The sequence below is a fragment of the Hyaena hyaena genome, unplaced genomic scaffold (assembly GCF_003009895.1).
Source record: "Hyaena hyaena isolate Hyena2069 unplaced genomic scaffold, ASM300989v1 scaffold_110, whole genome shotgun sequence".
Classification (NCBI taxonomy): Eukaryota; Metazoa; Chordata; class Mammalia; order Carnivora; family Hyaenidae; genus Hyaena; species Hyaena hyaena.
This window is the reverse complement of record NW_024080742.1, coordinates 1,911,756-1,926,869: the sequence shown is the minus strand read 5'-3', so window position 1 is coordinate 1,926,869 and position 15,114 is coordinate 1,911,756. Positions and strand designations below refer to the sequence as shown.

General features: G+C 40.4%; 1 protein-coding gene across 1 annotated transcript in view; it reads left to right on the top strand.

The window, feature by feature from the left end:
* ZNF407 (zinc finger protein 407) overlaps window positions 1-15,114 on the top strand; it is a 441,625-nt gene that overhangs the window by 265,701 nt on the left and 160,810 nt on the right. The window contains exons 6-7 of the mRNA XM_039236390.1: window positions 1,851-1,934; window positions 10,614-10,734. Coding sequence (XP_039092321.1) covers window positions 1,851-1,934; window positions 10,614-10,734 — 205 coding nt within the window. The remainder of the gene's footprint in view (window positions 1-1,850; window positions 1,935-10,613; window positions 10,735-15,114) is intronic.

Sequence of the window (15,114 nt, the reverse complement as noted above, 5' to 3'; positions counted from 1 at the left end):
ACAAAGAAGTTCATACATGAGAGGAAGGAATTATATTTTTCTTGCATCTGGAAGAACGAAGACTGTTCTTTCCTTATTAGACATTTCACTAGTTGCCTGGCACCAGCACCAGCGCTGTAAGCGTCACACCACACAGCACACATGTGTGATTCGGGGCGTGCCCGGCTGCAACTGGGCACAGAGCGCTCCCGCCCGCACACCCCGGGTTAACGCCCACGGCACTGTGCTGGCAAAGACATGGCCGAGGACAATTTGCCTCAACATAGAGTAGTATGTTAATATCAATGAGCAGATTATCTTATGGGAGTTTTAAGAAGTCTACTTTCAGTGTTATTTAATTGATAGTATGGCTAGTTGGGAAGATTTATATTCCAAATTGATTAAATAATTAAATGAGTGGTTATAATTAAACTGTATTCTTCATAGCCATCTACTCTATTCTTTTTTTTCTTTTCTTGAAATGATGATGCCAAGGGACAAACTTAACCCCAAAATAGGAAAGCAAAGATAGGGAAAATATTTAAATTCAACTTTATTTTATAAACGCCAACAGTGAACACTTTCACATACCATTGGGAAATGAGGTTAAACATAATTTGGTTTAACCCTCTCTTTACGAATACATTTTGTTTAAATGAGAAAAGCTGTCAAGTAAAGGGGAGGCTCTTTTGGTTACGGAAGTTCTTCCGCCTTCCTAGATTTACTCTGTTTTTTCTAGCTTCACAAAGGTAATCCCCATTTCCAAAACACATCCAGCTAAATGTCTGCTGTAATATGCCAGAAGATTTTAGAACAAAAGCCAGCTGACTTGGGAAAACCCCTTGAAAGACTTGTTGTATTAAACATCTACATGGTAAAGTATATAAAAATAGAAATGATTTCTTTTGGGTCCTGAAAATTATTTCATAGTTTCCCCTTATCTCTCCACGGTCACCATTTTCATTCTCCTTGGTCCTTCCTCTTGAGCCTTGTGGGGTAACTGCCCCGCTGGCCAGTACCCACTGCCTGAATGTGCAGCAGGAAAGGGATAGATTGCATTTGTTAACTGTAGGGGAGAATGTTCACTTGTGTAAAAATGCTAAAATGGAATGAGCGTTTACACACTTTCAACAAATACTGAGGCTACCAAATCTGTCTCTAATTGTTGCAGAGGTTTTCAGTCCAGAATTGTCATTAAAGATGAATAATTGAAGGTTCTGTACAGTTTCTTCAGCAATCCCTTGACTCCCTTTTTTATGCCATGAAAGTTTGAGAAACATAAACAGCCTTGAATTGTTATTGGCCCTGAGTAATGCAGATTTTATTGTGACTTGGGATCTTCAGTATGTTCAAGGAAACCATTTAATTCATATTATTAAGTAGGAAGTCATTAAAGAAGAACCTGATAGAATCAGGTAAAACCAATTCAGTCTCCTTCAGTTGTTAGAAAATTCAATATGTTTTATTTAAGCAGAATCATAGATACTGTATATTAACTATTCCAAGCAATCTTTACTCAGCTCAGAAAGGCCAGATGTATGGGAATTGTAAAAAATCAGGATATGCATAAAAACTGTTCAAGTGCATAAAGCAGCCCCATCTGGAAGACATCTACCAGAAATGAAGTTGTACAAAACCGTTCCATTGATAATAAAGCTAATTTTTATGGGTCTGACAAGTATGTAATTATGTTCAGTGGTGCTTTTCAGATTTTATCACAGTCAATAAACCGCAGTGGTAATTTCATTCCCATTTGACATATTTACATGGAAACATTTGATTGGAGGAATTAGTAACCCTGAAAGCCTTGATAGATATGTTTTAATGATCTGTGACCTCCGCAGTCCCTCATCTGTTTATTGTTGCAACAGGCGAGAAGTCGTTCCTGTGTGACCTCTGCGGCTTTGCGGGCGGCACGCGGCACGCCCTCACCAAGCACCGGCGCCAGCACACAGGTCAGTCCGGCCCGCCGCTGCCCGCGGTCGCTTGTCCGCTCGGGTTTTGGGAAATCCGTGTACTTGAGGGTCTCCCAAAAATTCTGTTCGAATAACTTGCGGTATGGATTCACCTGTTTTCATATGTGGAAAGTGGGCCCTCTGTAAATTCGGGTGACGCAGGAGGAAAAAGAGCTTGCCTGCAAAGTGCGGATGCACCAGGCGCCCCCTCTGCAGCGGAGCCTCTGCCTCGGCAGGCGTCATGGGTGAGGCTTCGGGTTCCTCTCAGCGTGCCCCCTCCCCTCAGTGTCTCCCGCCCACTTTCCTGGACCCACCCTTACCCCCTTAGCTGGCCACGTGCTTGTCTGCAGACCTGCCTTCCGGGTTGCATCTCCGGCCACCTAACCCCCTGCACCCTGTAGCCCACGGCCCCCCTGCAGCTGGGGCCGTTGGGCGCGGGGTTAGGTCATCACCATATGTGTCCCTGCTCTTAGGAAGGGACAGCAGCAGAGAGGGCAACGTGAGTAGATAGTGGTGCTGAAGAAGATCCATCTTCCTGAGGCACATTATGACTCGACAGAATAAGAATGATGCCTTGGTTAGGGATACTTCAGAATGAAGCGTTTTAAATATTTATGAAAATCAGTTACTACTTGGACTTTTAAGTAATTATGTTAATAATTGTAAATTATATGTGCCTGAGACAGTGCTGTTATGGCCTTTTCCTTTCTAATTTTTTTTGAAGTTGATAGAGAGAGAGAGAGAGAGAGAGAGATCACAAGGTTGGCGAAGGGCAGACAGAGGGAGAGAGAGAACCATAAGCAGGCCCCACGCTCCATGCCGAGCCTGGACGTGGGGGTCCATCTCCCAATTGTGAGATCATGACCTGAGCCAAAATCAAGAGTCAGATGCTTAACCGACTAAGCCACCCAGGGGCCTCTGTCCTTCTAATTATTAATAGAACTATTTTATTATCAGAAGTGACCTCGTGTAGATGATCAATCATGTGGTAACATGATTTGTACCGAAATGTTGGACTTTGCCGTGGGGACCAGGACAATGATTGTTTGACAGTTACACTCAAATGATGGCATAAAATGAAGATACATGAAATTTGTTGTCTGTGGTTCGTGTTCAGTCTTGATATGTCATACTTAACGAATAGCTATAGGTAGCTTTAATCCCAGGATGGTATTTTTAATGATCAGTGGAAATTAATGCCATTTCTTTCAGATCTTGAGTTTATATGATTCACATCTCCATAGGAGGTTAGAGTTAGTATTGCATTTAGAGAAATTTCCAGTGTTTTAACATGATGTTGGAGACACACACTTAACTTTTGTGAATGTGAGAGTCCATTTCAAGTTTAGCGTAGCCGTCTATCCCTGTGATCAGTGACTTAGGGGACAGGAGAAGGAGCCCCGAGGCTGGGCGTCGTCGTCAGCGGCCCTCTTAGAAGTTGAACATGTGTGCATGTGGCAAAGTGTGTTTGTCGGTGCCCGAAACCGTCCTGTCGCAGTCTTTGTGGCCCGCCCAGTCACGCCCCCCTGTGGCCTGGGGACCCGCAGAGCCTCCGGTGCGCCACCCGTGCCCGCCTGGCAGCGCCCCCCGCCCCCGTCCCCTGCGACGAGGACAGTCGTGCTGTGATCACAGGCGCTTACAGGTGATCGATCACGAAGCCTGCGTCGAGCAGGCACAACTTTATATTTTATGTCAGGTCCAGAGGCTCCTTATTACTTTGCTATTAACTTTATACCATATAGGACAATGTCTCACAGACAGAGGCATCTGTCTTTGTGGCATTTATCTGCCTCTGTGGCACAAATCAAACATGATTCTTTAATACCAAAGTCAGTTCTTAAGACTGTTTGCTTCAGCCAAACAGCTTAGTACAACTCCGTCTACGCCCTTCGCTTTTATGCTGGATTTATAATATTTAAGCAACATACAACTTTTTTCCCCCCCAAGGCCAGAATTGTATGGTGCATTTGAAATCTATATTTCTCTGATGCATTCCTCTTTGACGTGGTTTACCTTTTTACCACAGAGTGCCCACGCAAATTACAATCAGCTTGGAAAGGGATAGGTATCAAAAGTGTTCCAAATGGCGTAAATAATTCCCTACTGCAATACAGACTGTCTAGGGGCTGACACAAAACATCTTCCATTTCAAGATTTACTTTTATCACCTGTCAGAGACCCTTGATTCAAGGTTACAGGAGCAAATCCTCACGTGAAGTTGAAGAGTCTTGGCCAGCTTAATAACCACCAGCCTGCCCAAAGGAACGCAAAGTGTGAGTTTCTGTGAGAAGTGTGCAGCCTCTTTGACAGATTGTTGACACACAAAGGGCAGTGCTCTATATCCATAGCCATTCGGGTGTTCCCCTCCGACTTTCTTTTACTTTCCTCTCAGAGGTGCCTAAGATGCAGAAAGAACATTCCGTAATGGTTATTCTGGCCAAGGTTGTTGCTGGTGAAGGAGAGAGTGAAGGGCAGCACAGTGCAGGTCGCATGGTTGTGTCCCAGAGGGGGAGAGAGGAGGAGAGGGCATTCACCTTTGTTCTGCTCCCTTGGGAAGGGTGGCTACAGGGAGCCCAACTGACTTACAGGTAGCACGGTTCAACAGTAGTTACTGCTTTACTCTTGGATTTACTCATCTTTCTGGATTTAGAATGACAAAGGACTCAAAAAGAAGGGTTGTTCCCAGTGCACTAAATCATTTTGATCAGTCCTTAACAAGTGTATGATAGTACCTTTCTCGCTTCAGGCAGCAACAAATATTAGCAAGCTAAAATTCTTATTTAAGATTTGTAGATTTTTTTTTCAAATTTTACAACGTAGAAGGTAACGTTTATTTCTCTGACTATATATTGAGACTAAAAACAAAACAAAACAAAACCAAACAACTACTTCTGTATCTGTACTTCAGAAGTATATTTTCCTAAAGGAATTACTTGAAGATGGAGCACCTGGGTGGCTCAGTCAGTTGAGTGTATGACTGTACTGACTGCTCAGAGCCTGGAGCCTGCTTTGAGTTCTATGTCTCCCTCTCTCTCTGCCCCTCCTCTGCTCACACTCTGTGTCCCTTCTCTTTCTCTAAAAAATAAAAAAAAAAAAAAAAAACATAAAAAATTGAAAAAAAGAAAAATTACTTGAAAACACTTCCTGAAGTTACCCGAAGAAATTATCATTTATGGATTGAAAAAACATGCCAATTAGCATATTTCAGCAGTGGCATTGGGCATATAACAAGATGAATGAGTTACAAATTAACCATTATGTACAGAGATGACTGTAGTTTGTATAAATTGTCATGGAGTTTTACCACCAAGAGCCTAGACATGCTTGAGCCTTCTTTACTTAGTGGGTACAGCATAATACTTTATGTAGCATATTTTGGTAGCATTATATATTTTTTTCTGTCAGCCTGTATAGAACTCAAAATTTCTTAGTATTACACAATTTAATCTACAGTGTTGTCAAGTTGGGTATGAAATGACAACTCATCGTTCATTGTAGTGTGATGCTTGCTTAATGTGAACTGCAAATTATTAAAATTATAGAGAGTATGACATTTCCCTTTCAGTTTTTTAAGTTTAAATCATGTCACATAAAAATGGCATAAAAATTTAAATGAAAGAAGCTACATTTACCATGTTTTCTAAGTGCTTATTTTAAATCTCCAAACCAAGGTAAAGAGCTTAGATGACCTTTCATTTGTACCATGAACTCAGACGATGAGTCCATAATATCACCCTTTACCCTCCCAGATTTCTGCCAACTCCATGAAAAGTGGCTAAAGATGCCTACCAAAGCTATGAGAATAAACAAATTAGCCGTGAGTTATGGTGCCACACATTTTCTAATGCTGGGTTGAATAGAGTAAGGAGACATCAGAATATAGTTATCTATTTGCTTAATGAAAAAAGTATTTAAGGTGTTTGGCCACTTGGGTCCATTATGTTAAAAGTGGGAAATTTACCCTACCTAACTGAATCTCTTATTATATAGCTACAATAATCAATAATCTTTATTGGCATAAAGATATACAGATACATCAATGGAACAGAAGAGATCTATGCCTGTATTTGTCACTTGTTTGAGACCAAGGTACAATATTTAGAGATAAATTTAACAAAGCATATGCAAACCCTCTACATTGGAAACTGCAAAATACTGCCCAGAGAAATTAAAGAACCTAAGTAGGATGATATACCATGTTCATAGACTCAGAAGACTCAGATCTCATCAAGCTTCTTATTGTTCTGAAATTGACAAGCTGATTTTAAAATTCATATGGAAATGCAACAAGCTGAAATAATCATCTTTGAGGAAGATGAACAAACCTGAGGACTTACAACACCTGACTTGGTGAGCTACAGGAATCACATCATTCTGGCATCAGCATCAAGGAAGACAAATCTATCAGTGGAATGGAAAAGAGATTACATCTAGATGGTAAATAGATTTTTTACAAAAGAAAAAAGGCCTTTTAATCTTTTTAATATATAATGCTGGAATAACTGGCTATCCTTATACAGTAAAAATGAACTTTGATCTATATATATCATACCATGTATAAAATTACCTCAAAACTAATCTAAATGGAAAATTCAAAACGAAATAAAGTCTAGAATAAAATTTAGGAGAAAAATCTTTGTGACCATAGATTACCAAAGATTTCTTAGACATCACATCAAAAGCCTGATTTATAAGTGGGAAAAAAAACCATAAATTGAAAAATTATAAACTGACAGATTAATAACTTTATACACTAATTAACTTCTCCTACTTGAAAGACACTGTGAGGAGAAGGCCAGGGCAAACCAAAGACTGGGGGAAAATATATGTAAATCACGAATATGATAAAGGATGTATATTTGTAATATATAAAGAACTTTAAAACACTGTTATATGGAGACAAAGAACCAACTAAAAAGAAGTTGAATGAAGAGTGCCTGAGTGGCTCAGTTGGTTGAGCATCCACCTCTTGATTTTTGGCTCAGGTCATGCTCCCAGGGTTGTGGGATTGAGCCTTGCATCAGGCTCTGCACTGGGCATGGAGCTTGCTCAAGATCCTCTCTCTCCCTCTGCCCCTCTCTGCTGCTTTCACACACACTCGCTAACTGTATCAAAAAAAGACAAAAAGCAACGGTTGAATTATTTGAACAAGCACTTCACCAAAGTATATAAACATGTGGCAGATAAGCACATGAAATCCTGAAATGATTCTCAACCTCATTAGAAAAATACAATTTTGAAACATTGACCATACCATGTATTGGGGATGATTGGGAGCAATGGGAACTCTCCTGCACAACCGATAGGAATGTAAAGTGGGCAGACCACTTTGGAAAATAATGTGCCAGTTTCTTACAAAATTAATACCTACCTAGCAATTGACCCAGCCAACCTACACCTAGGTATTTCTCCAAGAGAAAAGGAAATGCATGTCCAAGCAAAGACTTGCACATGAAGATTTATAGCAGCTTTATTTGTAACACCCAGAAATGAAGACAGCTCGAATGTCCTCTACAGGGTGAATGGATAAACAAACTGTGATACGTTCCTACCATGGAATGCTACCCAGCAACAAAACACATATTTATACCTGGTCAACATGAATGAGTTACAAGATAATGCTGAGAGGAGGTCAGACGAAAGAGAGCACATACTTTATGTTTCCATGGGTATAAACCTTTGGAAAAATGCTAACTAATATGTAATGACAGAAAGCAGATGAGGGTTTGCTTGAGGATGGACTGAGCCAGAGAGAGCAGTGCTATAAAGAATCTTTGGTGGGAGGGTGGCTGTGTTCTTTGTCTTAACTGGTGGCAGTTGCGTTCTGCCTCGTATGGTCAGTGCAGATACTTCAAAGTAGTGAAACGATTAATAGCACATGTGTTTTAAGGCAAGTGAGTGCATCACTTTGTGTTTCTCTCATCTGTGTAAACTGCTCTATGACACTGGTGGATAGTCAAGATACTCTGCATTGAATGCATTGAATTCAATGAGCAATTCAGTTCTCTTATAAATGTGAACATTTTCAGATATTCTTTTGTGTGGGTGTTATGTTTTTATGATAGCATATTCCTGTATCAAATTTGAAGAGCTAGACCTATTTTCTTTAGCCTTATGCAAGATGAAGATCATACACTGTCTCTCAAATAAAAGCAAAACCTGCCATCATCATGAAAATGAATCTTTGTATAAGTCACTTCAGTACAGTAGTAGTGTCTGTGCCAACTTAAGTGACCTGACCAGCAAGAAGAAAGAGTTACTCAAGCTGACCCTGGATTGGGTGTTATAGATGACATTTATCCCAAGTACAAGTGGCTGGAAGGCACCAAACTGCCTCTCAGCGGCAAGATTTTACTCTTCCTTGTATATGGTCTTCTTTTTACAAGAATAAATCAAATATTTCCTTGTAGGATCTATTAACTGGTATCTCTACGTTAAATTCACATGCCGTGAAACCACGTTAATTATTTTGTGTTTTTTTTTTTAAATAGGTTATTTATTTTTGAGACAGAGAGAGACAGAGCATGAGCGGGAGAAGGCGCAGAGAGAGAGGGAGATATGGAATCTGAAACAGGCTCCAGGCTCTGAGCTGCCAGCACAGAACCCGATGCAGGGCTCGAACCCACGAACCGTGAGATCATGACCTGAGCCGAAGTCAGACACTTAACCAACTGAACCGCCCAGGCGTCCCAGTTATTTAGTGTTTAAAAAGGTTTACCTTCTTGCTGGTTGGGAGAGCTTGATGCAAACTGCTGGTGTGTGTGCACACTATTCTATCTTTGGGACAGGGCAATATGCCCTTTCCCATGAGCAGGCACCCCTGTGTCAGATGAAAAAGCCCTGCCTTGGGCATCCTGCTAATAAGTACCTTACACATGCTTTGTCTTCTCTAGTCCTCACACGTGTCCACTCGTTGGGCGGTTTTACCCTTCCGACTTGGCTGGGGGGTTGACAGGCAGGGAGCGAAATGCAAACCCTGGTTTGCAAACCCTGATTTGGGCAAACCCTGGCTTGGGACCAAAGTCCATCTGGCTTCTTTTGACTCCACGACTCTAGGCTGCAGGAAGAAAGAACACTGTCAGACAAGACATGTATGTACGCAGCTCACAGTCACTGCAGCCCAGGTGAGGCCATTATAAATAGGCTTAGAAAGAAAGGGGGACAAGTTTCTAAATGTGGCTGATTTCAAGACAGATATAGTTTGTTGCTGCCTGAATCATGTAATTTTATACCAAGGTAGTTCATCCTTTGTTTTCTACATAAGTGAGTATACTTAGAAAACTAGTCTAAAAACATCAGAAGTAAGAAGTGGCAATAGAATTATTAATATATATAAAATTAATCTATTCTCTGTAAAATCACTCAGAAAGAATGTCTCCTGAGAAGAGTATTATTATATATTATAACTGGTTTGGGGGAAGAAGTGGTTATGAAGCTTTCTCTAGTTCATTGGTGTTCACCAGAAATGTCATGCAAGCTACACTTGTCATTTTAGGTTTCCTGGCAACCATATGAAAAAGTGACAAAGCGTGCACCTGGGTGGCTCAGTTGGTTAAGCGTAAAACTTTGGCTCAGGTCATGATCTTACGGTTGATGGGTTTGAGTCCCGCCTCGGGCTCTGTGCTGACAGCTCAGAGCCTGGAGGCTGATTTGGATTCTGTGTCTCCCTCTCTGTCTGTCCCTCCCCCGCTCACACTCTGCCTTTCTCTCAAAAAGAAATTGAATAAACATCAAAAAAAATTTTTAATGAAAAAGTAACTGATGAAATTGGTTTTTTTTTTTTAAGTTAACCAAATGTCTATTCATGTCTTCTGCCCATTTTTTAACTGAACTATTTGTTTTTTGGGTGTTGAGTTTGATAAGTTCTTTATAAATTTTGGATACTAGCCCTTTATATGATATGTTATTTGCAAATATCTTCTCTCATTCCATTAGTTGTCTTTTAGTTTTGTTGATTGTTTCCTTTGCTGTGCAGAAGCGTTTTATCTTCATGAAGTCCCAATAGTTTGTTGTTGCTTCTCTTTTCCTTGATTCAAGAAATGTATCTAGTAAGATGTTGCTATGGCCAGTGTCAAAGAGGTTGCTGCCTGTGTTCTTCCTCTTTCACATTTGGCTCTTCTTTCATCCATTTTGAATTTATTTTTGTGTGTGGTGTAAGGAAGTGGTCCAGGTTCCTTCTGCATGTCATTGTCCAGTTTTCCCAGCGCCATTTGTTGAATGGCCATTTTTAATAGGTATCAATTTATAGCTTTATATTTTCTTCATATTTTAAGATTTTAGTAAGTTTTATACTGTATATTCAAGAAATACCTCTGTAAGATGCTTCTTCATGGTCTCGGCCTCACTGAGATTTTTATGATGGCTTCAGTGTCACACGGTTGGTTAAAGGACTGCAAATGCAGTGCTACAACAGGCTGTGATTTATGATTTCTGTTTGTGTAAGTCACATTTGAACTACATAATGTATACCATGTTTCCATTCAAACACAGAAATAAAAATCAGTGACATCTCCTAACTTGCTCACTCTGAGAATGAATATTCATATGTCACGAATATGAGTAGTCCACTAAACTACTGCTTAACATTTGTGTGGAAAGAAGTTTCCTTTTAAATGGTTTAGCCTTTCATTTCCAGATTTCCGTAAGCATTCATGTACAGCATTGCTTTATGTTTTGCAGGAGAAAAACCCTTCAAATGCGATGAGTGTAACTTTGCCTCCACGACCCAGTCTCACCTGACCCGGCACAAGCGGGTGCACACTGGGGAAAAACCCTACAGATGCCCCTGGTGTGACTACAGGTAATGGTTTCAGTCCTGAGCGAGGGGAAGCCAGTGCGTCACCCTGGTGGATTCACAGGGAAAGAACCGTTTTCCTGATCAGCGCGAATTAGCACCATTTATTAGGTTGGGAGTACCGTCACCATCAAATTTTAGTGCCTATTTTTAAAATTACAAAGTTCTTTTCCATTTTTTATAATCTTAACACTTAGGTTTTATCATCCTCTGTACATCTGAATTTCCAGTGATGTATTTCTTTGCCAAAGTAAGGAACATTCTGTTTAGTCTGTTATTCAGTGCGCCTGCTACCTGGTCTCCAATGAGTGAGGCGCTTTTCGGCAATGAAGACAAGAAACGTCTCCTGCCCTTAAGGATGTTGTAGCAAACTAGGTGACTTGTGGGGTCTCTAAGTGATTATAACACAGATTTCACTGAGTAAATTAAAAGGCCAGGAGCGTCCCCAGAGAAGGAACAAGTCCAGCCACACGACGTCCTACAGAGGACAGAGCATTTCACCCAGGGCTTAACGAAGGAGGAAATGTCAGGTCACATGGGTGTTGTGCCAGCGTGCAGGAGGGTGGTGGTGGCTGTCGTGCTTTCTGGCTGAAAGCGTCAGGGAGATCACGTGTGCTCAGTCCCCTCCCTCAGGCCCTCGGCGGCTAAGTGATTTGTCTGCCCCACTGCAGAGTTACTTTGCAGCAGTGGCAAAGCTTAGATGCCAGAAGCCTGCGACGTATGCAGGGATGGTAAATAATCGCACTTCACCGTGTGATAAGATGTGTGGAGAGCGCAGAGTGAAAAGCTTACAGCCCTCTCTCCCTACACCTGGAGCCTGTGACTGTGTTCAGAGCGCATTAAGTGGTTTGTGGGACACCACCGAGTTTGCAGGAAGCCAGACTGTGAAGCCTGAACCGCTGTGTGAGGGGCCTTGTCTCTCCATCCTGGAGGCGATGGCACGGACCCCGTTACACACGGTGACACAGAGACACTGAGGGCGGTCCTGTCGGCGCAGCCCGCTGTCGTTCAATGTTAGGATGTATACCTTACGGCTGAAGCCTTCGTTAAAAAAGACATTTTTGTATTCCTGTGCATGTAGCCTCTGCATTCAGTAAATATATTGCCATAATCTCTATTATTATCCTCATTATTGCATTAAGTTTTATGTTAAAGGTCATTTAATAGTACAGAGATATTACAGATATATTTCATTCATTAATTATTCATTCATTCAACATTTTATGAGTTCTGTCTTTGCTTAGTACTGGATTGGTGTTTCTTGGAAATTTGGTAAAATGGTGGTCCAATTAGAGGTAGACACATACGTTTTAAGGTGTTGATATGAGTTCCTTAAAAAAAAATAAACATTTTGAATGTTCTTTTCCTTATTAAAGAGGTCATACTATGTAGTTGCCTTCTCTGAAAAACACAGAAAAGCAATTAGAAAAATTATAAAAATTTCCCTTAATTATCACTTTTAGCTGTTAGGATTATATCCTTTTAGTTTATACTGTATGCATTGGATTGGAGTTGTTTGGGGAGCTTTTTTTGTTTCTTATAATTTTTATTTTTCATACTTAACAAATTGTAACTACCTTTCTCTTTCATTAATCTTGTATAACTATGGTTTTCAAACTGTTACTTTTCTTTAGATGTTTACATATTTATCTTAGAGAGAGTATGCGAGCAGGGAAGGGGCAGAGAGAGAGAGAGAGAGAGAGAGAGAATCCCAAGCAGGCTTCACTATGTCAGCACAGAGCCCAATATGGGGCTTGATCTCATGAACCTTGAGATCATGACCCGAGCTAAAACCAAGAGCCGGACCCTTAGCCCACTGAACCACCCAGGCACCCCTCAAACTGCTACTTTTATTTTATTATTATTATTTTTTAATATTTTTATTTCTAGGAGAGAGAGAGAGAGAGAGAGACAGCGTGAGCAGGGGAGGGTCAGAGAGAGAGGGAGTCACAGACTGAAACAGGCTCCAGGCTCTGAGCTGGCTGTCAGCACAGAGCCCGACGCGGGGCTCGAACCCACGAACCTCGAGATCGTGACCTAAGCGAAAGTCGGACGCTCAACCGACTAAGCCACCCAGGCGCCCCTCAAACTGCTACTTTTAAGTAGCAGAACTGATATTTCAAACAGGAGCTTGTTTACACCCCGTATACAAAGTGGATAAAAGTGGTTTTTACTACTTATAAGTAGATTTCGTAGTTGAAATCTGTAATATTTACTTAGAATATTAAAAACTCATCATGTGATACTGTTTTGACAGCCAAAACATTTCAGCCAGGGGAGTTGCTTCTAACCGCAGCTGTTGGGTTACAGCCTCGTCTCGTTTCTGCCCCTCGGGGCGGGGTAAGCGGGAGGCTGTAGCTGGGAGCCTGCTCTGGAGGGGCCGACGCAGGTGGGGGCATCCTTAACCCGAGGGCCGCCGCGCCTCCTTCGGCCGTCGAGGGGACGGAGAGCTGCGGCCGCACAGGGGTGTTGCGCATGCCGGTCGAGGCGCACTCGGGCACCCCGGCCGCCCCGGTGCGCCGAGCCCTCCGTGTGTGAAGTGTATTTACAACACACGCCACGGTGGGGTTCCCCCGGTTTTTGAAGCTGTTAAAAACCCATTAAATCCAAAATCAGTTGTTGGATAATTGCTGAAATACTTTAGAATTTCAAGTGCCTCATTTGGAAATTTCTCTTCCATTATAAAATTGTACTACTTGCATAGGTCTGAGTTAGAGTAATAAACGGTAGCCACTTTATTAAGTTTTTAGACATCTGGACCATTTTTAGTTTTTTACCTTAACAATGCTTATTCCTAAGTCTTAATGCATATCTTATGCGTGACTTTGAGAAACAAATTCCTGGAAGCATGATATATGGTTTTTAATAATAGTATTACCACAATGGTTGGGATTTGAATACTGTCTCACCAGTAAGTCCCGTGTTTTGCTAGACTCTTAAGTCGTTGTGTGCGTAACATTTAAGGCCCTTCCAGTTTCTCGGTCTGAAATTGTGTTACGCTTTTGCTGAGCATGAAGTGATACTTCCTGTCCCACGTGCAAGTTTTTTGCTGGACGTCCTGTCCCTTCCACGTAGAAGTGCGTCTGCGCCCGCCGGGCTCCATCTGACCCTCCATCAGCCACTGGGCACAAAAGGAGATTGTGTTTTCTTAGAATATTGTCGCTGTCCTATGAGTTAATACTCAGGACACTTAAATCTAACGATCTGTCACATTTCCTTTTGAAATGTTTGAAATTCTTGATAAAAACCTGGTTTTATCTTCACTTCAAACTTTTAAAAAATTTGATTATTATTGACGGTTAGTAGTTTGAACGCTTTGTATTTGTAGGACAGTCTTATCATTCTGTGTACATGTGGTTAGGTCTGCTTTCAGTGGTGAGCAAAAGACAAGTTAACCTTGCCGAGGAATACAAAACCTAGCAAATACATGAATAGTGATGTAGGAACTATTAATGAAGTATGGAATTTACAGCAGATAACTTTTGTTTTCTTGTTGATAAACAGAAGACTTAAAAATAAGCAGTTCACAAGGAATGTTTTGGTTGCATAGCGTAATAAGCAGGAAAGGCTTACCATTTCTATCTTACAACAACAAGGAAAATATCTTTTTTCACAGGGTAGATAAATTTGAGTGTGTATGATTTCCATTTTTAAGATGATCACACAATAAACTATTGAAGAAAAAAAATGATCACATATTTCAGAGAAGATATGATAATTTTTGTCTTGATATTTTTCTGTAATATTTTATTGCTTAAAATACTTAAATAACTCTTTCCCATTTAGATTTTTGTTCTTAATATAGGCAGATAAAATTATTCCTTCAGATAGATAAAATTATCCCTTAATATAGATAGATAAAAATGATTCCTATCTTTGTCATTATTAACATTTATTTGCAGGTAAAGTTACCATCATTAGAAACTGAAGTATTATTTAAGTTTTACTTGAAAATATATTTTTTACTATATAAATGGAATATTAGTGAAGAAATACTTGTAGTTATCATTATTCATGAAAAATGTGAATATAGATTTGTTTACAGAAGAATTTTATAATTGGTCTTTTGAACCTGGAGCTATTTTTCAAGTTTGCATTATTAATTTAGGCAATGACATCTCATTCTATTCAGATGTAAACATGTACCCGTTTCCTAAGCTTTTACTGTCTAAAACATCCAAAAGTCTAATCTATTATAAATCAGTATATTCCATCATTACTCTGTAACTTTTTCACCATTATTTACTATTCATTATAATTTCAAAGCATAAATTTAGATTCATGGCACAATGTCCTACCATATTACCTATGCAGCAAGTTCTTAAGATTTGTTTCTACATTAAATGGAAGCAGTCTAGCGTTTTTTCTATATTTTTATTTCCCTTT